Below are 23,735 nucleotides of genomic sequence, written 5' to 3'. Positions count from 1 at the left end.
AGACGCATCAACTCTGGAAAGAGAGAGGTAAAATGTTCCTGTATCAAGGGAAGCTCTGTAGAAGGTACACCAATCCGAAAACACATGAATTGGTTTGGCAGATTATCGTGCCTAAACAAGATGTCAAGATGGTCCTCGAAGCTTACCATAATGGTGCTGGTCACTTTGGTTGGAAAAAGTTAGAAGTACTTCTAAGAGAAAGATTTTATTGGGTCGGGATGAGAAAATCAATCGAACAGTGGTGCAGAAATTGTGGCCCGTGCAACCTCAGAAGAAACGATCAAAAGAACCAAAGAGCACCACTGCAGCCCATAATCACCAAACAACCACTTGAACTTGTAGCCATAGACCACGTGAAGTTAATACCAAGCCGGTCCGGCTATGTCTATGCCTTGACCATCGTGGACCATTATTCACGCTTCTTGGTAGTAGTACCCGTAAAAGATCTGACAGCAAAAACAGCAGCCAAAGCGTTCCAAACGTACTTTTGTAGACCCCATGGATATCCGGAACAGGTTCTCACCGACCAAGGTACAGCCTTTGAATCAGAGATCTTCAGAGAATTCTGTAATATGTATGGTTGCAAAAAGATCAGGACGACGGCCTATCATCCACAAACAAACGGCTTATGCGAGAAGATGAACCATATTGTAATAGACCTACTAAAGACTTTACCTGAGACAGAAAGGAATCAATGGCCAGAGAAATTGCCTGACTTGGTGGATCTGTATAATCATGTCCCGGTGAGCTCCACCAACTGCACCCCAGCTTATCTTATGCGTGCAAGACCCGGCCAATTACCAATCGATCTAGAAATGGGAATTCTGAAACCAGACGCAGAAGTCCAAGACTCCAATTGGGATATCATACGGCAAAAGCAGTATCGCCAAGTGCAAGAGAGTGTGGAAAGAAGCCTTCAGCAAACTAGAGAAAGACAAGAGCGAACTTTCAACCAGAATGCTCTAGCGACCCCATTAAGACCGGGTGACCAAGTGCTCAAGAGAAATCGTCGAACCAATAAACTGGACAATCAGTGGGAAGCCGTACCCTACACAGTTTTACCAACAAGAGTGGATAATCCTAAAATGTGTCTCATTAGCAAAAACGGAGGCTTAACATCTGTACTAGTGTCAAGAGACAATCTTAAATTATGTCCGGAAGCATTGAAAGAGCCAGACGTTGTCCAGCCAGAACCAGAAGTTATTCAACCCATACAGGTTCAACCAGTAAAGGAAAAAGAAGAGGAAGTGTATCACACCTGTATAGGAAACTTTCCCAAAACCCTACTAACATACCATGGTGCAGTAGTGGTTCCCATGGTGGCCTTTTATCCAACACCGAACCCAATACCAGAAGTCCCAAGACAGGAAGAGGCTGACCCCGTACTACAGGAGGTTCCAGGCCAGGAAGAACAGATTCCTGAAAAGAGTAATCCCATTCACGGTGGACTTGCCAACTCCATAGTTATGGAATTATCTTTAGCAGAGCGGGCAGATACTACATCCGCAGTAGACAGTAGTACTCCACATGAAGAGATACCGCTATTACGTAGATCACAGCGTAGTACCCAGGGTCAATTACCGGCCAGGTATGCAGATTACCAACTATAAAACTCATAGTGTGAATTGTATATATGCTATGCCGTATATAGTTAAACAGAAAATGTAGTATACTCATTGTTATCATTCTGCAACGTTTAAGCCCAGTGCCTACAGAGACTTGTCTGTATGAACTTCTTGCATATTCTTGAACTTGTTATCAGCCCGGAGGCACTAAATCAAAGCTCCGGAAAGACTGCTTTTTGAACTTTGCTTTTTGCTCTTTTTGAACTTTCTTTAGACTTTATATTGAGTACCTTCAAGGGTAGAACTGTATTAATGGACGCTATTTGAAGTGACTTTTTACAGAACTCTATTTTTGTTTCCTTGAGTGGTTTTTGTAACTTTTCATTTTTAAGACTCTGTACATATTAATTGTTATTTCAAAATGTTATCGTCCCACAGTCCCGGAGTACTGTTCTTAACTAAGCGGGAATGTGGCACCCCTAGGGGTATTTGCCACAAAAATAGTTACTGACACTAGACAAATACTAAAATAGCAAAACTGCACTACCACCTCCGGCCAGAAGGGGGAGCTCCAGAGACTCCCCTTAATCCATTCTGGTCTGAGAGAAGAAATGGCAGTTGGGCTAAGGAGCTGAAAGTGAGAGGTCATACAGCTGAATTTCTAACAGCCCTATGACGGTTTCCAGGCCCAAATCACCGGCCTGAGGAGAAGAGGGACAGAGAAAAGGGACATTGTGAGAACCGGGTAGCATTAATCACTACCCAGAACAGGCGCAAAGACGGATACCGGATCCGTGGCTGTATTCATTATATATAATACAGCAACCGGAAAAACGTGAGGTGATATCAGCTTCACTAGGGCCGGACGCAGCAACAGACACAGAGTTCAGCGGTACTCCCGGAGGGGGTAAGCCGATAAAAGGACTCGGGTTGCCCGTCGAACCAGGACCCGGAGGGGACAGATTGGGCCGGCAGCCAGTTCACATACAGCAGCAGGGCCACACAGAAATTGCGTACAATAAGAGGCGAAGACCCCGGCAGGGTCAAAGTAACTCAGAGTTCCCATACAGACTCCGGTGACAGGACTGGTTGTAAATCCCTTTATGTTGAAGTAAACTGGTTAAACGTTTCAGTGCCTCAGTCTTTCATTTGGACAATAGCTATCTATCCAGGATCAGGATCATCACCGCTGAGAGAACCTGCTGCTGATCAAGTAAGTGCCTGTCCCCTCACGATACCCCTTACACTGTGCATTGCCTGAGGCCACAGCACCGGGTCAAGCCACCCGTGACATCCCCCTCAAGAGACAGACCCCATTGGTCCGGTGCTGGGTATCCCGGTCTCTTGGGCGTCACAATGGCTTGTCCCTCTTCCAGCTTATAGCTCACATTTTGGCTGGTCACTCACCAGCTTCAACACACTCGACTCTGCTCATCATCCAGCAGACTGACACACCTAGCAAACACAGGCCCTGGTTCTTAGTAAAAGCTAGCCAAGTGCATCTAATTAAGACCTGCATCAGTAGGATTTAACCCATTTCTACCTAGCTTTGCTACAGTAACTTCCTCATTTGTACCCCATAACACTGCTATTGCTCATATATGCAACTTCTTCAGTTGTACCCCTCATCCCCCATAACATGGCTAATATTCATGCATGTAACGTTTTGAGCCGTACCCATAACACTGCTAATATTCATGTATGTAGCTCCTTCAGTTGCATGCTACAACACAGATTACAGCTGCATACTGTAGCCTATGGAGACGGGAGTAGAGCGAGAGGCACACAGATTGTGATGCAGTTTTATAGCAAGTGTTCACAGCTACACTGCTCAGTACTGCTGTAAAACGTCCTTCATGCTCATGCTGCTTCTGACCATGTGCAACATCAAGGGATTCTACTGTCTCCGTTTATATGTACTGTGTATAGGAGACATCATAAGCAATATAGTATCCACCTACTAGCTCAGAGACAACCGGCAATTGGAGATAAAGCCTGATGAAAGCGCAGGATACCCGTTATATAATGAGCAGAAATAGCATTACTCCTCATGCGCACAGATGACCCGTCCACAGATCTGCAGCACCAGGCACAGACTATGGACAAGTGAGGAACCTATTCTCAACACACAAAGCAGATCATTATTTTTAATCTCAGATAACCTAATTAATCTCTTAATGACTGTGCCTGAAAGGGCCATAATGACCAATCATTTTTTTTGCTTTTTTTTAGTCTCTCCAAATTTAAGAGACCATAACTTTTTTTCTTTTTTAATTGGTGTGCGGGAGAAATGTTATTATTTTTCAACACTGTTTTCTTTCATTGTTCCTATATATATATTTCACAATAAATAACCTGCTGAATTGGTTCTTCAGATTTTTTATAGTCATACTGACACCTAATGTGTATTTTTGTTTTATGCAACATATGTACCAAAAAAAAGACTTACTACATAATCACCATTGCATAGCATTTATAATTGTTACATAATATATCCCCAAAAGAGTCCTGGGTGACATACCGTTATTTGTATTGTTCACTGTGACTGGGGCATCCATAGGAATCCCGGTTATAAAGTAGAAAACAGCCCAACACAGTGACAGAAGTGATTGGCGAAGCTGATGTGGGGCTGCTAATACTCAGCAGCTTTGCCACAGCGGGCAGACACCCAGTGATCGCTGTCAGCAGTGGCACTGCCAATGCTTCTATTCACTACATAGCGCTAGGAGTATCATGCAGATGGCAAAAGAGAAGACAGAAACTGTAAAAAATAAACTGCTTCTGTCTTCTCCTTAGGTTCACCAGCTGTCGCCATCAGACAGGGACTTGACCATAGAATCATTAATTGGTGTTGTTTGGATTTATCTACAGGGCTGCATCACTGGGTGCATGCTGTGAGGATGCTCCGCTCCGTATGTGATTTGTATATATGTAGTCACATGGCGACTAGACGTGTGCAGCCTCATTTATTTCATGGACACGTCTAGTCGGAATGTGGCCAGAAGTATGCAAATAGCACACTCGTGTTCACATGACCGCCTGCTCCCAGCGCCGGAGAATCCTCAAACGAGAGCGTGCTAGAAAGGGTTAAATTATTGTTAGAGTGCTCAGTTTGCAAAAATAGAACTTCGTGTCTTGGTAAATGACCTGTTCTTCTCTGGAGGATCCTTTCTTTGTATTTTTCTTCCTGCAGTCTTCATACTTTTCTTTCTCCTTCACGTATTCTTCCAAGGCACTATTGGCTATTATTTGTTCAGCTAAAGAAAAAAAAAAAAAGAAGAAGCAAGTAGTAAAAATCACAACCTAAGATGGAAAAAAAAAAAATTACTTTTTTTTATGAATAAGATTAAGTTTTAAAAGTGTTCCTGTGCGAGCTGTTGCTGTGACATTACATATATCTTGATGGCGCCCCTGGTGCTCTTTTGAGCAGAACATCTATATAATGTGTCCAGTGATGATAAAAGCCTGTCTGCCAATTTTCTGCCATGTACAGACCGATGATCCAAGATGGACTGCGGTACTGGTCATGTGCGATTACCGACACTGATCAGCGGAAGTTATGAGACATAATCAAAAGAACACCAGGGTGCACAAAAAAAAACAAAAAACAGTAATTTACACATTAGCTTTTTTTTTTTTTTTTAAAGATTTTAATAGTAAAAAATTATTACTTTTGTGTTAGATAATGCTAAAACTTAATATTTGTGGGACGACCCATTTCATGTATAAAACAGATTCAGGACTTAATACACACTAATTCATAAGTGGTTTAGAAAAGTCATGTTAATTAGTAAATATCCCACAACTAAATAAGTGACAAGTAACAGCACAATCTATAAGTAGGGGTGACACAAAATGATAACAATTCCTTGTATTGTACATTCCTGCCATCTTTTATAATAAGGTTACACATTGAAAGCTGTAATGAACCAGTCACCAGCCAATATCTGGGTACGTCCAGGTACAAAGAACTACTGAGTGCATGGTGTACGTGAAAATTCTGATTGCAGGGACCAGAACCTGAGGAAAAATGTAGCAAGGGAGAACGCAGACCAAAAGTTAGATTAATTAGGCTAGGTTCAGATTGCGTTAATAGGACCGCGCTAACGAACAGCGTTGCACGGCGAAATTAACGCCGTGCAACGCGTCCGTTAGCGCGCCCATTGGCAGCAATGGGAACGCGCATCGCTAGTGCGTGCCATTTTCGGTGTTTTTGCTGAGGTCCGTTCCCCGCTCTCGCAGATCGGGGATCTGCGAGAGCGGGGACGTTAAACGCGACCCCGAAAACCCCCACTAAACGGATTGCCCTAACGCAATTTGAACCTAGCCTAAGGTGAAGTGATAAAACACAGCTCTTTAGTGAGGCCAAGGGCAAACTAAAAACTGTCAACACCTGAAACTAATGGGATTGCCTGGGGCAGTGCATTCCAGGGAACTGGTGCAGCACAAGAAAAGTCTTGGAGACGGGAGTGGGAGGTTCAGATTATGGAAAATGTTATTCTTAGATCACTAGAATAACACTGCACAAGGGTAAGAGAGATGTAAAGTGGTGCAGCACTGTGAACAGCTTTGTGGGAAAGAATGATACGTTGTATTATATAACAGATGGGCAACCAGTGCAATGACTGGCACAGGGTGAGGGTATCGGTGCAGCCGCTGTCCAGAAATAAGAGCCTGGCTGCTGCATTCAGGATAGACCGGAGAGGGGACAGTTTAGTGATATAAAGAGGAATTAGTAGGGAATTGCAGACAGTACGGGGCCACGTATGCAATTTCTAGCTGTTGGCAGAGCTCTCTCTTCTGACGCCATACACAGGAGCGCTCATTCTGCTGCACGGTCCTGTGTGCTCTATCAGAGCCAATGTCAGACTCCTCTGGTGGCCAAGTATAAAATACCAACTTGCTGAATCTTTATCTCCCCCAACATCATCTATCACGGAAGAGTCGAGAGGCCCCCATACACATTAGATCGTCAGCTGAGACCACTGATAGCGGCAGATTCAGCCACCGTTAGTCTATAGTGCACAGAGGTTTGTCCAGTTTCAATGGTAAGAAATTGGCAGATTTTGGAGATGTTTTTGAGGTGCAGGAGACATGAGTGAGTCAGTGATTGGAAATATGGCGTCAAGGAAAGATCAGAGTCAAATTAAACCCCAAGACAGGCGTGTGCTGCTTTGGATTTATGTGCTATGGAAATATCAGGTAGGTTCAGGGGTGTACAAATCAGTGGTGCAACCTGTGCAGACACATAGGGGCCCAAGAGGTAAGGGGGCCCATTTCCGCCTCTAAAGCAGGTGGAATTGTGCATCATGATGAGCTATTGGGCTGCAAAGGGCCCATATATTGTTCTCCTGTCTGTGTCCACCAGTGGGTTGGTTAGTATAGGGAAGAAGCACAAGAAGTTCAGATCTGGAAATATTCAGTCAATCCCTGGTGCTCTGTTGAAATGCGGGCATGACGTGAAGAGAAGACGTATATAATCGGGTGTCATCAGTGCAGAGATGGTACAGAAAAGCATCCTTAAGGCCGATAGACTGCAGAATACCGAGGAGCAGCAGTAGGGAATCGATGCTGTCAGAAGAGTCGGAAGAGTGTCTGCCACTATTTCTTCTGGCTGTCAGGAAGTCGTTACAGACATTAGTAAATTAAACATTAACTAAATTCAAATTAAACATTTTCTTGGAAATTAAAAATAGTAACAGAGATGGAAAACATGATCGCGCAGTATATTCTGAGCAGACGAGGCAGAGTGTTCTATACATTGGTATGGCACCTAATATCGAAGCAGAAGCTGAAAAAACAGAAGCAGGAAGGACTCGGCTTAAATGATTAGTCTGCGCCATGCCAAAGTTATCGAGGCACGGTGCCAACACAAGTAAACATTCTGCCAATATGTAAAGAAATAAAACTCAGGCAATAAACTGGCATTCATCTGAAGCTATAAATGCCAACTCATACTTCCAAAGGGGATTTCCTTTAGAAGTTAAAGCACCTCATAATAATTTGATTGATAACATACACATATAGATACAGGATCTGCCATACTCAATCACCCCATATTTATATATTAGGCCGGTGCCGAGAATTGGCAGCTTTATGGGCGATCCTGCGGCTCTCTGGTTTATGCTGCTGCCTTTCCGGACTGACGATGGCAACATTAAGGAAATTCTAGAGAGCATCATATAATCTGCTGTGAATTCTGAAAGGTAATCATATATCCCCGAATAGGAAAAGGTCACTAGACTTTTCACAGGAAAACTGCAAATCTGCCTGAGGGCTCGTGCCCATGGCCATATATTAGGTCCGAGGGCGATCAGACAAAACATAGGATTGCTCTCGGACCAATGTTATTTTTTGGGGCCGTGCACATGTCCGATTTTTTTTTACTCAAACCAACTCTGTCTGACGGAAAAAATCACAGCATGCAAGAATTGCAAGTCATTGAGTCAGTGGAAATAATCAGACTGCACTCGGATAACATCAGAGTGCAGTCCAAGTGACAAAATGAAGATTTTCTTTCCCCCATCTTCAGCATATCCGAGAAAATAGATCACGCTCTGATCAATTTCTGTGATTAAAGTAATCAGCCCCAATCTCTTAGATGAGAGACAATATTGTTGTGCGACTCTAGCCAGCCATGGAAGTCTGCTGCATTTACCTCCTGCTTAGAATGGAGTTGCCTCATTGCCCATGACATACGTGCTGCTGCACAATGACAGTCTGCAGCCTCTCCTGGGACGTAGTGATTACATGGCAGGCTATCCGGCTCACAATGATCTATATAACCTCAGTCCTGGGTGGGCTAGGAAAAATGGAGAAGTTAGAGTATTCCAGGGTAACAAAACTGTCCCCCAAATGCACATGTAGCATTACAGAGCTGGTACTTCCTTTCCTCAGGTCTACCGCCCGCTCTCTGCCACCGCTCCGGTCTGTGTTTTGGCTGCAGGGGTGACATCCCAACTATGGCAAACATCACCACTGCAGCCAATCACTGAGCTCAGTGGCTCTGTTGATGAAGACCGCATGAGCCGCTGAGCTCAGTGATGACTTGGTGATGTGTGCCATATTCACGACGTCACCACTGCAGCCAATCACTGAGCTCAGTGATGACTTGGTGATGTGTGCCATATTCACGACATCACCACTGCAGCCAATCACTGAGCTCAGTGGCTCTGTTGATGAAGGCCGCATGCGCCGCTGAGCTCAGTGATGACTTGGTGATGTGTGCCATATTTGCGACTTCACCACTGCAGCCAATCACTGAGCTCAGTGGCTCTGTTGGAGAGGACAGCATGAGCAGCTGAGCTCAGTGATGACTTGGTGATGTGTGCCATATTCGCGGCGTCACCACTGCAGCCAATCACTGAGCTCAGTGATGACTTGGTGATGTGTGCCATATTCGCGGCGTCACCACTGCAGCCAATCACTGAGCTCAGTGATGACTTGGTGATGTGTGCCATATTCGCGGCGTCACCACTGCAGCCAATCACTGAGCTCAGTGATGACTTGGTGATGTGTGCCATATTCGCGGCGTCACCACTGCAGCCAATCACTGAGCTCAGTGATGACTTGGTGATGTGTGCCATATTCGCGGCGTCACCACTGCAGCCAATCACTGAGCTCAGTGATGACTTGGTGATGTGTGCCATATCACCACTGCAGCCAAAACACAGAGATCGGAGCAGCGGCAGAGAGCCAGCGTTGGAGCGTGGAATAGACGAGGGCTTTTGGCGTTTATAACTTTCCGAATAAAATAGCGTAAAACCAAGTATTCAGTACGTTTGGGGGTCTGGGGCTCCCCTCCCCTGTGCACGACTGTACATTCAGCTTTCCACAAGCAGGTCCTAATACCTCAGGCACGGGTCCGTCTCTGCCCCCTTCTACTTTGAGGCCTGCTTGCACATAGCAAGGTGAATCACCAGAGTCAGGGACCATTCTGGTGGGTCGCGGTGGGATGACTTACCCTTTTTTGATAGAATAAAAAAAAGTTACCCAAGTACCCTGCTTTTTATATGCGTTTTTTATATTTTGTTTTATTTTTTTTATATTTTATATTTGTTCACTTACTGCAGTAGGTCTACGCATTACGTTTTTATTCTTGCTTTTGAGAATAAAAGCCTGAGGGAAGGAGTTTTGCTAAAGTGGAAAACCCCTTTAACACCTTACTGGCATCTGCCATAAATGTATTGCATAAATCAGTAGCGGGTTTATGGAGCTCGGCCCATACTCGGCAGATAATGGCGGTGACACACAGCCAGGACCTGCCTCTCTAGCAGCCGCAGGTTGAGCAGAGCTCCGTCCATGACTGTTAACCTGTTAAATCTCTGACAGCGATATTATCATGTTGGCATTGGGGTGTGTCATTCTATGTGCACATCTACGCCCTTGTGAGACGATTACGGGGCACCTATGGATTGTTATAACAGCCGGGGGTCTGTTGAAAACCTCCGTTCTTGCCATCATGAAGCTCCTCTGAGGCCCACCTTTGGCTTGGCTTCAAAGGAGAATGGGGTTTTTGCTATATACTGAAATACTTTGCTGTATAACTGATGAACGCAAGTTCAAGTCCCCTAAGGGGACTAATAAATAGAGTAAAAAGTCCCCCCAAAAAAAAGTTTTGGGCAAAAAAAAAAAAAAGTTTGAATCACCCCCTTTTCCCCCATTAAAATGAAAGATAATTACAATAAAAAAACAAACATACACATTCATAGTATCACCGCATCCATAATAGTCTGATCTATCAAAATTAACACGTTGGGTAAATAGCGCCATCAGAAAAAAGTTCAAAACACCAAAAATGCGCTTTTCTTGTCACCGCAACACCACAGGAAAATACTGTAACAAATGAAAAAAATGTCATATCTATCCAAAAATGGTACCAACAGAAAAAGTCGTTTTGCCCTGTAAAAAAATACGCCCTCATTCAGCTCCATTGACCAAAAAATGAAAACGCTACGAGTCTTGGAAAATGGCAACACAATATAAAAAAAAAGTTTTGTTTTTTTTTTCTTTTAAGAAAACGTTCAGATTTTTTTTTTAGTAATAAAAAAACCTGGACAAATTTGGTATTGTCGTAATCGCAGTGATGAGGAGGAATCATACTGAACCCTCCAACTGAATGCACCAGCAGGGCGCAGCGGACCCGATAAATGATGGCAAACACACAGGTGCAAAAAATACCTCTTTTTGTGTCGGTGAGCTTTTATTCAATGTTTAGCGTTAGGACTGGCAAATTGTAAGGACCCTTGACGTGGGTTGCCAGCTTACGTATTGAGGCCCTAATATAAACTAATACCTTACATACATTGATATGTGGTTTTCTTTTTGCACTTTATCTTGCAGGGCGCAGTCGGACCATGATGGCTCTGTAAACTATTGGCCTCTGTTCGCACAGCATGCATTTTGTAGCACTGGGCGGCCCGCCTGTATGTGCGTTACTAATAGGCTGTAAACCAGATGCCTTGCATTGCCTGTGTGAATAATGCCACATACAGACTATTATCTCTTATCTTTTTGTGCACTAATGCCAAACAGCCAACACTGGATTGAAAGTGGTTGTTTCATCGGTATTTTTTGCACCTGTGTGTTTGCCATCATTTGTCGGGTCCGCTGCGCCCTGCTGGTGCATTCAGTTGGAGGCTTCAGCAGGTAAAACATCTCTGCTTTTTTCTGTGACTTTTTTGAATTTTTGGGAGGATTTGTAAGTCCTCTTTTTGTGTCGGTGAGCTTTTGAGGAATCATACTGCCAGCTTTGAAAGAAGGTGGAGGAAAAAAAACAAAAACGCCTAAAAAGGAAATTGGCCACGTCAAGAAGGGGTTAATGATAACAGAGAGGACTGTGGATAATGTGATTAGAGGAGGGATAAGAAGCAGGCTGGGGCCATAGTAGGTACCACACCTGTACTTTATTACCAGTAATCTTGGACATTATGTTACATATGATTTAATATATTTGATCATTGTAATAGTTTTAAAAATTTATAGCTGAAAGTAGAAAACGAAACGTAAAGAAAGTAATGAATCAGCTTTATACGAGAAAGTGAAATAAATAATACAATAAAGAGGACCTGTCATCAAGTCAAAAGTGGCCACTATTCTCAATCATTTTAGTTCTTTTCCTTTTAAAAGCCGCCATACGGTTCCAGACATGAGCTTTTTCGTTATTTAGTGATCATTTGTATTTCCTCACAGGGCAACAATTCTCACAGGGTTCCTTGGGGGCGTATCTTTAGGCCACTCTGCTGCTTTATCCTGTGAGCCTCGCCCCCTAGGACCAGAAAAATTATCTACTATATAATTGTCTAAGGGTAACTTCCGTCTGTCTGTCTGTCTTTCACGAATATTCATTGGTCGCGGCCTCTGTCTGTCATGGAAATCCAAGTCGCTGATTGGTCATGGCAAAACAAGTCCGGCGGAAAAATGGCCGCTCCTTCCTCCCCGCAGTCAGTGCCCGCTCCATACTCCCCTCCAGTCAGCGCTCACACAGGGTTAATGGCAGCGTTGACCGCGGTGTAACACACTCAGTTAACGCTGCTATTAACCCTGTGTGACCAACTTTTTACTATTGATGCTGCCTATGCAGCATCAATAGTAAAAAGATCTAATGTTAAAAATAATAATAAAAAAAAAAAATTGTTACATACTCACCCTCCGTTGGCCCCCGGATCGAAGCGGTTACCGACGCTCCTCGCGACGCCCCGGTGACCGCTCGATGCATTGCGGTCTCGCGAGATGATGACGTGTGGTCTCGCGAGACCGCTACGTCATCATCTCGAGAGACCGCAATGCACTCTTCAGACCGGAGCGCGCGAGGAGCGTCGGTAACTGCTTCGATCCGGGGTCCAACGGAGGGTGAGTATGTAAGTATTTATTATTTGAATTTTTTTTTTTTTTTTTTTTTTTTTTAACAGGGATATGGTGCCCACATTGCTATATACTGCGTAGGCTGTGCAATATATTACATGGGCTGGGCAATATACTACGTGGGCTGTGCTATATACGCTGTGCAATGTACTGCGCGGGCTGTGCAATATAGTACGCGGGCTGTGCAATATACTATGTGGGCTGTGCAATATACTGCGTGGGCTGTGCAATATAGTACGCGGGCTGTGCAATATACTATGTGGGCTGTGCAATATACTGCGTGGGCTGTGCTATACACTACGTGGCCTGTGTTATACACTACGTGGCCTGTGTTATATACTGCGTGCGTGGTACTGCGCGGGCTGTGCAATACACTATGCAGGCTGTGCAATATACTACGTGACTGGGCAATATACTACGTGACTGGGCAATATACTACGTGACTGGGCAATATACTACGTGACTGGGCAATATACTACGTGGCTGGGCAATATACTACGTGGCTGGGCAATATACTACGTGACTGGGCAATATACTACGTGACTGGGCAATATACTACGTGGCTGGGCAATATACTACGTGGCTGGGCAATATACTGCGCGGGCTGTGCTATATACGCTGTGCAATGTACTGCGCGGGCTGGGCAATATAGTACGCGGGCTGTGCAATATAGTACGCGGGCTGTGCAATATACTATGTGGGCTGTGCAATATACTGCGTGGGCTGTGCTATACACTACGTGGGCTGTGCTATACACTACGTGGCCTGTGTTATACACTGCGTGGCCTGTGTTATACACTATGTGGCCTGTGTTATATACTGCGTGCGTGGTACTGCGCGGGCTGTGCAATACACTATGCAGGCTGTGCAATATACTACGTGCTTGGGCAATATACTACGTGACTGGGCAATATACTACGTGACTGGGCAATATACTACGTGACTGGGCAATATACTACGTGGCTGGGCAATATACTACGTGGCTGGGCTATACACTACGTGGCCTGTGTTATACACTGCGTGGCCTGTGTTATACACTATGTGGCCTGTGTTATATACTGCGTGCGTGGTACTGCGCGGGCTGTGCAATATACTACGTGCTTGGGCAATATACTACGTGACTGGCCAATATACTACGTGACTGGGCAATATACTACGTGGCTGGGCAATATACTACGTGGCTGGGCAATATACTACGTGGCTGGGCAATATACTACGTGGCTGGGCAATATATTACGTGGGCTGGGCAATATACTGCGCGGGCTGTGCTATATACGCTGTGCAATGTACTGCGCGGGCTGTGCAATATAGTACGCGGGCTGTGCAATATACTATGTGGGCTGTGCAATATACTGCGTGGGCTGTGCAATATACTGCGTGGGCTGTGCTATACACTACGTGGCCTGTGTTATACACTGCATGGCCTGTGTTATACACTATGTGGCCTGTGTTATATACTGCGTGCGTGGTACTGCGCGGGCTGTGCAATACACTATGCAGGCTGTGCAATATACTACGTGCTTGGGCAATATACTACGTGACTGGCCAATATACTACGTGACTGGGCAATATACTACGTGACTGGGCAATATACTACGTGACTGGGCAATATACTACGTGGCTGGGCAATATACTACGTAGCTGGGCAATATACTACGTGACTGGGCAATATACTACGTGGCTGGGCAATATACTACGTGGCTGGGCAATATACTACTTGGCTGGGCAATATACTACATCACTGGGCAATATACTACGTGGCTGGGCAATATACTACATGGCTGGGCAATATACTACGTGGCTGGGCAATATACTACGTGACTGGGCAATATACTACGTGGCTGGGCAATGTACTACGTGACTGGGCAATGTACTACGTGACTGGGCAATGTACTACGTGACTGGGCAATGTACTACGTGGGCTGTGTTATACACTGCGTGGCCTGTGTTATACACTATGTGGCCTGTGTTATATACTGCGTGCGTGGTACTGTGCGGGCTGTGCAATACACTATGCAGGCTGTGCAATATACTACGTGCTTGGGCAATATACTACGTGACTGGCCAATATACTACGTGACTGGGCAATGTACTACGTGTCTGGGCAATGTACTACGTGTCTGGGCAATGTACTACGTGACTGGGCAATGTACTACGTGACTGGGCAATGTACTACGTGACTGGGCAATGTACTACGTGACTGGGCAATGTACTACGTGACTGGCCAATATACTACGTGACTGGGCAATATACTACGTGACTGGGCAATGTACTACGTGTCTGGGCAATGTACTACGTGACTGGGCAATGTACTACGTGACTGGGCAATGTACTACGTGACTGGGCAATGTACTACGTCGCTGGGCAATATACTACATGCTTGGGCAATATACTACGTGGCTGGGCAATATACTACGTGGCTGGGCAATATACTAAATGGCTGGGCAATATACTACGTGGCTGGGCAATATAATACGTGGCTGGGCAATATACTACGTGGCTGGGCAATATACTACGTGACTGGGCAATATACTACGTGACTGGGCAATATACCACGTGACTGGGCAATATACCACGTGACTGGGCAATATACCACGTGACTGGGCAATATACCACGTGGCTGGGCAATATACCACGTGGCTGGGCAATATACTACGTGGCTGGGCAATATACTACGTGGCTGGGCAATATACTACGTGACTGGGCAATATACTACGTGGCTGGGCAATATACTACGTGGCTGGGCAATATACTACGTGGCTGGGCAATATACTACGTGGCTGGGCAATATACTACGTGGCTGGGCAATATATTACGTGGGCTGGGCAATATACTGCGCGGGCTGTGCTATATACGCTGTGCAATGTACTGCGCGGGCTGTGCAATATAGTACGCGGGCTGTGCAATATACTATGTGGGCTGTGCAATATACTGCGTGGGCTGTGCAATATACTGCGTGGGCTGTGCTATACACTGCGTGGCCTGTGTTATATACTGCGTGCGTGGTACTGCGCGGGCTGTGCAATACAGTATGCAGGCTGTGCAATATACTACGTGCTTGGGCAATATACTACGTGACTGGCCAATATACTACGTGACTGGGCAATATACTACGTGACTGGGCAATGTACTACGTGTCTGGGCAATGTACTACGTGACTGGGCAATATACTACGTGACTGGGCAATATACTACGTGACTGGGCAATATACTACGTGGCTGGGCAATATACTACATGGCTGGGCTATACACTACGTGGCCTGTGTTATACACTGCGTGGCCTGTGTTATACACTATGTGGCCTGTGTTATATACTGCGTGCGTGGTACTGCGCGGGCTGTGCAATATACTACGTGCTTGGGCAATATACTACGTGACTGGCCAATATACTACGTGACTGGGCAATATACTACGTGGCTGGGCAATATACTACGTGGCTGGGCAATATACTACGTGGCTGGGCAATATACTACGTGGCTGGGCAATATATTACGTGGGCTGGGCAATATACTGCGCGGGCTGTGCTATATACGCTGTGCAATGTACTGCGCGGGCTGTGCAATATAGTACGCGGGCTGTGCAATATACTATGTGGGCTGTGCAATATACTGCGTGGGCTGTGCAATATACTGCGTGGGCTGTGCTATACACTACGTGGCCTGTGTTATACACTGCATGGCCTGTGTTATACACTATGTGGCCTGTGTTATATACTGCGTGCGTGGTACTGCGCGGGCTGTGCAATACACTATGCAGGCTGTGCAATATACTACGTGCTTGGGCAATATACTACGTGACTGGCCAATATACTACGTGACTGGGCAATATACTACGTGACTGGGCAATATACTACGTGACTGGGCAATATACTACGTGACTGGGCAATATACTACGTAGCTGGGCAATATACTACGTGACTGGGCAATATACTACGTGGCTGGGCAATATACTACGTGGCTGGGCAATATACTACGTGACTGGGCAATATACCACGTGACTGGGCAATATACCACGTGACTGGGCAATATACCACGTGACTGGGCAATATACCACGTGACTGGGCAATATACCACGTGGCTGGGCAATATACCACGTGGCTGGGCAATATACCACGTGGCTGGGCAATATACTACGTGACTGGGCAATATACTACGTGGCTGGGCAATATACTACGTGGCTGGGCAATATACTACGTGGCTGGGCAATATACTACGTGGCTGGGCAATATACTACGTGGCTGGGCAATATATTACGTGGGCTGGGCAATATACTGCGCGGGCTGTGCTATATACGCTGTGCAATGTACTGCGCGGGCTGTGCAATATAGTACGCGGGCTGTGCAATATACTATGTGGGCTGTGCAATATACTGCGTGGGCTGTGCAATATACTGCGTGGGCTGTGCTATACACTGCGTGGCCTGTGTTATATACTGCGTGCGTGGTACTGCGCGGGCTGTGCAATACAGTATGCAGGCTGTGCAATATACTACGTGCTTGGGCAATATACTACGTGGCTGGGCAATATACTACGTGCTTGGGCAATATACTACGTGGCTGGGCAATGTACTACGTGGCTGGGCAATGTACTACGTGACTGGGCAATGTACTACGTGACTGGGCAATGTACTACGTGACTGGGCAATGTACTACGTGACTGGGCAATGTACTACGTCGCTGGGCAATATACTACGTGCTTGGGCAATATACTACGTGGCTGGGCAATATACTACGTGGCTGGGCAATATACTACGTGGCTGGGCAATATACTACGTGGCTGGGCAATATACTACGTGGCTGGGCAATATACTACGTGGCTGGGCAATATACTACGTGGCTGGGCAATATACTACGTGGCTGGGCAATATACTACGTAGCTGGGCAATATACTACGTGACTGGGCAATATACTACGTGGCTGGGCAATATACTACGTGGCTGGGCAATATACTACGTGGCTGGGCAATGTACTACGTGGCTGGGCAATGTACTACGTGACTGGGCAATGTACTACGTGACTGGGCAATGTACTACGTGGCTGAGCAATATACTACGTGGCTGAGCAATATACTACGTGGCTGGGCAAGATACTACGTGACTGGGCAATATACTACGTGGCTGGGCAATATACTACGTGACTGGGCAATGTACTACGTGGCTGAGCAATATACTACGTGGCTGAGCAATATACTACGTGGCTGGGCAAGATACTACGTGACTGGGCAATATACTACGTGGCTGGGCAATATACTACGTGGCTGGGCAAGATACTACGTGACTGGGCAATATACTACGTGGCTGGGCAATATACTACGTGACTGGGCAATATACTACGTGGCTGGGCAATATACTACATCAGTGGGCAATATACTACGTGGCTGGGCAATATACTACGTGGCTGGGCAATATACTACGTGGCTGGGCAATATACTACATCAGTGGGCAATATACTACGTGGCTGGGCAATATACTACGTGGCTGGGCAATATACTACGTGGCTGGGCAATATACTACGTGGCTGGGCAATGTACTACGTGGCTGGGCAATGTACTACGTGTCTGGGCAATGTACTACGTGACTGGGCAATATACTACGTGACTGGGCAATGTACTACGTCGCTGGGCAATATACTACGTGCTTGGGCAATATACTACGTGACTGGGCAATATACTACGCGACTGGGCAATATACTACGTGGCTGGGCAATATACTACGTGGCTGGGCAATATACTACGTGGACATGCATATTCTAGTAGAATCGGCCCACCATCTAGTCATTAAATAAAAAGCCTATATCTCTGGAACCATACGTCGGATTGAAAAAAAATGAAATACTCTTAGGAGAAGCAGGAATAAACTAAAAGGAAAAAACAGGGCACTTTTGACCTCTATAGGGGATTATAATTTTAGAAATGACAAAGTATGAATATTTTTCAACAACATTAATGTGTATCATAAATAATAAGTACATGAAACATATTTTCATGATTTTTGATTAAATACCTTTCCATACGTAAGGTTATTTCAGTATCTGCTTGAGATTTAGATTTTGGAGTCTGCGGAAACATTTGTCCACAAATGTAGGCTTGTAGCAATCACCCTTCAATTAACCCCCTTCCCTTTCCAAAAATAAAAAGGCTGATCTATCACACCCACAATAGAGACCCCAAAAAGATCAAGATCAAAAGGATGATTATTATTCTTGGCTTTACTGAGCAGTTCTTTCGGACTGTTTTTGGTAGGATGGTGAGAGGTCTTATATGTTTTCTTGCACAATAATTTTATTTTTTCATCCTATCATGTGTCGATTTGTGAACTGGACGGTCTGATGAAGGGCTTCTTGTTGTCACTCTTCTTATCGTGTAAAGTGCAAATGTGAAATGTGCAAAACTAGAAACAAATTATCAAAGTATCCTTCCAAAAAAAAAAAAGAAGTCTGCTTGCCAGATGTTTAAAAATATCAAGCAGGATTGTAGATTTCTGCGTAACCAAAACAAGGCCATGTTATATCATTGGCTCAACTCAACAGCAATGAAAAGCGGTACATGATGCTGGAGAAGCGAACCATGGGGCCGCCACTAATGCTGGGGGGTATACTACAGCCTACTTATAAAATGCAGTTCTCAAAATTATGGCCCATTCTCAATTTTGAATTTCTTGTGTTCTGCTGAAAGAAACTACGGTAGATATCTATGATCTATCTATCTATCTAAAAAGTTCCATGCTCAGATTTTGGGAGTACGAGTATTCTCGATACGAGATACTTCTGATACAGGCTTCTATCAGCTATGAATGATTGACTACAGTCCAAGGGAATCTGTCAGCAGGTTTTTGCTACCTCATCTGGAAGCAGCATGGTGTAGGCAAAGAGAAGCTGAATCCAATGATGTGTCACTTAGATTACTGGTTGCAGCTGTTCTGACACAGAGTTTTTAGATTTAGCATAAAGCAGAGCTCAAAAAGCTAACCCCGCCCCCAGAAGGCTGCCTGTGTACATTGTCTATTGACAGGGAGCTGCTTATCACAGGAAGGGGCGGAGTCGGATTAGCATGCATGTGCTGCTATAGCTTCTGTAGCCTGACAATGATAATAAAGCAGGGGATTAAACCTTCAGGCCATGTGCACACGTTCAGGTTTTTTCGCGCTAAAAACGCTATAAAAACTCATTAAAGACGCATACATTAGGCATTCTATCATTTAGAATGCATTCTGCATGTTTTGTGCACATGGATGCGTTTTTTCCGTGGAAAAAAAAGGCATCGCGGTAAAAAAAAATGAGCATGTTCATTATTTTTGCGGATTTTCTGCGTTTTTCCCGCAATTCTATGCATTTGGCAAAAAACACACAAAAAACGCATCAAAAACATGTCAAAATCGCGGTAAAAAATGCATGCGGATTTCTGGCAGAAATGTCCGGTTTTTGTCAGGAAAATTTCTGCAAGAAATCCTGACGTGTGCACATAGCCTCAGTCTAAGTAACAACATCACACAGCTTGACATGTGACACATCCCAGAGTTAAGTGTTTTAACCCCTACCTCATCCTGTGCCCACAGAGTAGAGTAAAAACCTGCTGACAAATTCTCTTTATGACACTGCCAATTGTAACCAGCAGGTAAGCGGTGGAAAGTGAAATCCTAACTGAGCCGTACGTGACTAGACCAACGGAGCCTGATGCTTCTATAAAATGAAATGCTTTATTATAAAACTCATCCAACAGCCATAACCTTTTTTATTTTTATGTTAATAAAGATCTATGAGCTCGTGCATTTTGAGAAATTAGATTATTTTGTAAGTGATATCCTTCTAATACCCAAGTATCTTTAAAGGGAATAAGTCAGCAGATTTTTGCTATGGAATCGGGAATAGCATGATGTAGAGGCTGAGAACCTGCTGTTCAATATAATCAGTGTTTTATTAGCATGATATTATCACTACAGGACAAGGTGTCTGATCCCTCCTAGTGAACCTAATCTGTATAACCCCACTTCCACCACTGATTAGCAGCTGTCAATCACTGGTGTTATACAGAGCTCCGCAGCACAGAAAACTGTGATTGTATCAAAATAGCAGCAAGAAGACCAGCAAGTGATACATTAAAGGAATCAGGATCTCAACCACTACAGTGGCATGTAAAAGGCTGGGTTTTTATAAAGCTGGGAAATTTGCTGGTGAATAAGCCATAACCCTAACAAACTAATTAAGGTCTGAAACCTTGGTCAAAGTTATCTGAGCATTCAAATCTTTAAGAATGCAAAAACTTTTGTATTGGCCCATTTTCCTTTTTTGTAACTTTTAAAATGTAAACGATATAAAAAATAAACAAAATATATATATATATATATATATATATATATATATATATATGTTGTTGTTGCCTAAAATGCAAAGGAAATGTGTCATCTTTAACGTTAGAACTTCTAGAGATCATTTCATCTTAAACTTGCTTAATTGTTCACAATAACAGTAATTTTGACCAGGGGTGACCAAACCTTTACATGCTGCTCTCCGCCTGTGCTAGCATTTCTTCTGCGGTGTTGCTATCAGTGTGTCAACAGTGGGAAATGAGGGTTGCATTGACAATTCAACACAATGGGCAGCACTTTGATCACATTTTATAAGTGGTCATTAACTTGTACATAACTCATGATAGAATAAAGTTACATTAAAACCAAGCACACCGTTGTGTTTCTTGTGAAATTCTCAATAATGATGTGTCACATGACCCTCTTCCCATTGAAAAAAATAAAGTTGGATCCAAAATGGCCGCCATGGTCACCACCCACAAACAGGAAGTTGATGTCACCAACCATTCCCATTTTATTTAGGTGTATCCATATAAATGGCCCACCCAGTAGATATCACCCATGTAATGTAAGAAGTGAAATCTTTGGCATTATACTATATCTATATTTCTCTGCCGTATCTGTGCATTATGAAATGTGGTACGTGTTAAAGGGGCCCATTGAGACTGTTTCATCAGGGGCCCACGAAAACCTGGAGCTGATCTGCAGGTAGGACAAGTGTAACATTTATATCACCTGTATACCCATATTAATAGGTCATCTACATCCCAGGGGGTGACAAAGTCCCTTTAAAAACATGTTCTTAGGTCAACTGGCTTTCCGTGAAACTTGCCGGTGTGTGTGTCTGTGTCTCCGATATGAGAAATGTGATTGTCTACCCCACGGGAACAGCAACCTATGTGAATGATTGCAATCTGTGTTCGGCATAAAAAGCATGCATGTCTTTAACACATGACAGATGTCGGAGGATCCCGCAGATACCTGGAAACCTGCAATCTGTATTCATCATGGTAAACATCTGCTGAGCAGATCGCCTAGATGAAATATTCATCCAATTTGTCTCCTGCTTTGAACTGTGAACTTTCTTATTATTTCTGGTACTGACTGTATCACCCCCCGGGTGGTACAATCAACAGCACTGAACTGAAAGGTGCACATGGTGGGTTGTCTAGGGAGACTGAATATTGCCCGAACACGTCATCAATATCGGACTGCTCTGGCCCAATATTAATGTAGAATAGCAATGATCTTTGCCAATCTGTCTCCAAACAAGGTTGGCCCTTGGTTGGAATGGGATGACCATGACGTCTCCACACAAGCTGAGCATAGCCAAGAAGAGATGGTGAGATGACGCGGCATCTGCGGATATAATTGAGGAGTGTCAATTTTGGGAAAACAGAACAAATGCAGTGGTGGCCATGAAACCTGCCCGATTCCCTGGATTTCTGATGGCGGGGGGTATTCAGTTCTTCTAGAGATCAATGATGGAGATACTCTATGATGACTACTTTGAACCTAACAGCAGAAGAGAAAGGGGCCTTGATACCGTTCTCATACATGGGCCCTTTGCGGCCTTGCGATGGTCCACAAAATAGTTGATGTGAATACAATAGTGGGGACCTGGGTCAGAAAAGTAAAGCTACAAGAAATGCAGCATATTTATCCAATTATGAAACTTCAAAAGAGAACTTTGTGTCGCCAAGGGAATAAATACAGGCTGGAGTCTGAAAATTGTAGTCTTACAAAGCAATCTATCAGGATTACCATTACTGCCCTTATTCATACTGATACAACATCCAACTACAGAGTAATTAAAGGACAACGTATCACTGTTCAAAGGCTGCGACGGGAACAAGGAGCGCGGTGATTTGTGCTGCACGGACATAGATATTGAGCATTCAGTGGCTAATCCATGTAATGAAGGCCATGATTTACTACTTGTAACGCATTTATCTTTGAAAAGAAACAAGAAATGTAGGACGGAGCCATGGTTTTGGTTGGGGCTACACAACAACACAGTTGCCCACCGTCTGCCGTAACATCATGCCATTCCTACATATTTCGGATCATTTCAACGTTCTCTAATGGGAATGTTTTCATGTTATTTTTTTTCCCTTTTAACCGTAGAAATACAATAAAATTGGGCCTGGGTCATAGAAATACTATTTTACCGAGAGTCAAGGGAGAACGAATGTTGCATTTGTTATTATGAAGCCGGGTTTACGTAATCAGTGAGAGGTGGGGAGGATAGAAGAAATGAAAAATGTGTAAGATTATGGTTATTTGACATGTTCTTCAAGAGAGTCAAGTGATCATGGGACAGAACGGAAGACATGGACCTGGTTGAGGTGGGTGATTTATCCGAGGGACTTTCCTTTTGAAGACTAAGGAACAAAATAAGGCACCGTATCTCTAGAAGACACATTGTATAGCGAATAACCAACCAGGTGTTTAGTTTATGTGCCCTCTGGTGTAGCGGTCTAAAGGTCCCACATCATAGAAAAGTTGGTAGGAATGGTTAAGTTCAACCATAACAAATAATCGCTAGCTACTTCAACAAATTATTTAAGACAGATGGCTAATCGATGAACATTCAGTATCTTTCGAAAGACCGATCGGGCAGTTTGGGATTTTTTCGGACAATTATAAATATTTGGCTGTATCAACGGCTGAAAAATTGTAACACGACCGATGCAGTGTGAGTTGTGTTCCGATTGTTCATCTGACAGGCCCATATTTGTATTTTATGTATGGAGATTTTAACCCTTTTCGAACTCTTTTTAGGGGTCGGTCTGGGATCCAATTATTTTGTGGATCTAAAACTGATCAGACAGGCTGTTTTGAGCAACAAGGACACTGTTCATTGGACCGTATTGATAGACGAAACCCCGTATGACGTGTAATAATCACTGACTCATTTATCTGCACATTTAGAAAATAAAATTGCTTCACAAATACAATTACGGCTAATGATTTTCTTTCCAAATTTGAGTATTACCGATTCACT

At 44.2% G+C, this 23,735-nt stretch overlaps 1 protein-coding gene across 1 annotated transcript in view; it reads right to left on the bottom strand.

Annotated features, from left to right (window-relative positions):
• CWC27 (CWC27 spliceosome associated cyclophilin) overlaps window positions 1–23,735 on the bottom strand; it is a 275,764-nt gene that overhangs the window by 101,804 nt on the left and 150,225 nt on the right. The window contains exon 12 of the mRNA XM_069749390.1: window positions 4,713–4,822. Within this exon, the coding sequence (XP_069605491.1) occupies window positions 4,713–4,822 (110 nt within the window). The remainder of the gene's footprint in view (window positions 1–4,712; window positions 4,823–23,735) is intronic.

Source organism: Ranitomeya imitator, chromosome 1 (genome assembly GCF_032444005.1).
Source record: "Ranitomeya imitator isolate aRanImi1 chromosome 1, aRanImi1.pri, whole genome shotgun sequence".
NCBI classification, from domain to species: domain Eukaryota; kingdom Metazoa; phylum Chordata; class Amphibia; order Anura; family Dendrobatidae; genus Ranitomeya; species Ranitomeya imitator.
Note: the sequence above shows the minus strand (reverse complement) of the source record. Positions and strands in the feature narration are given on the sequence as shown.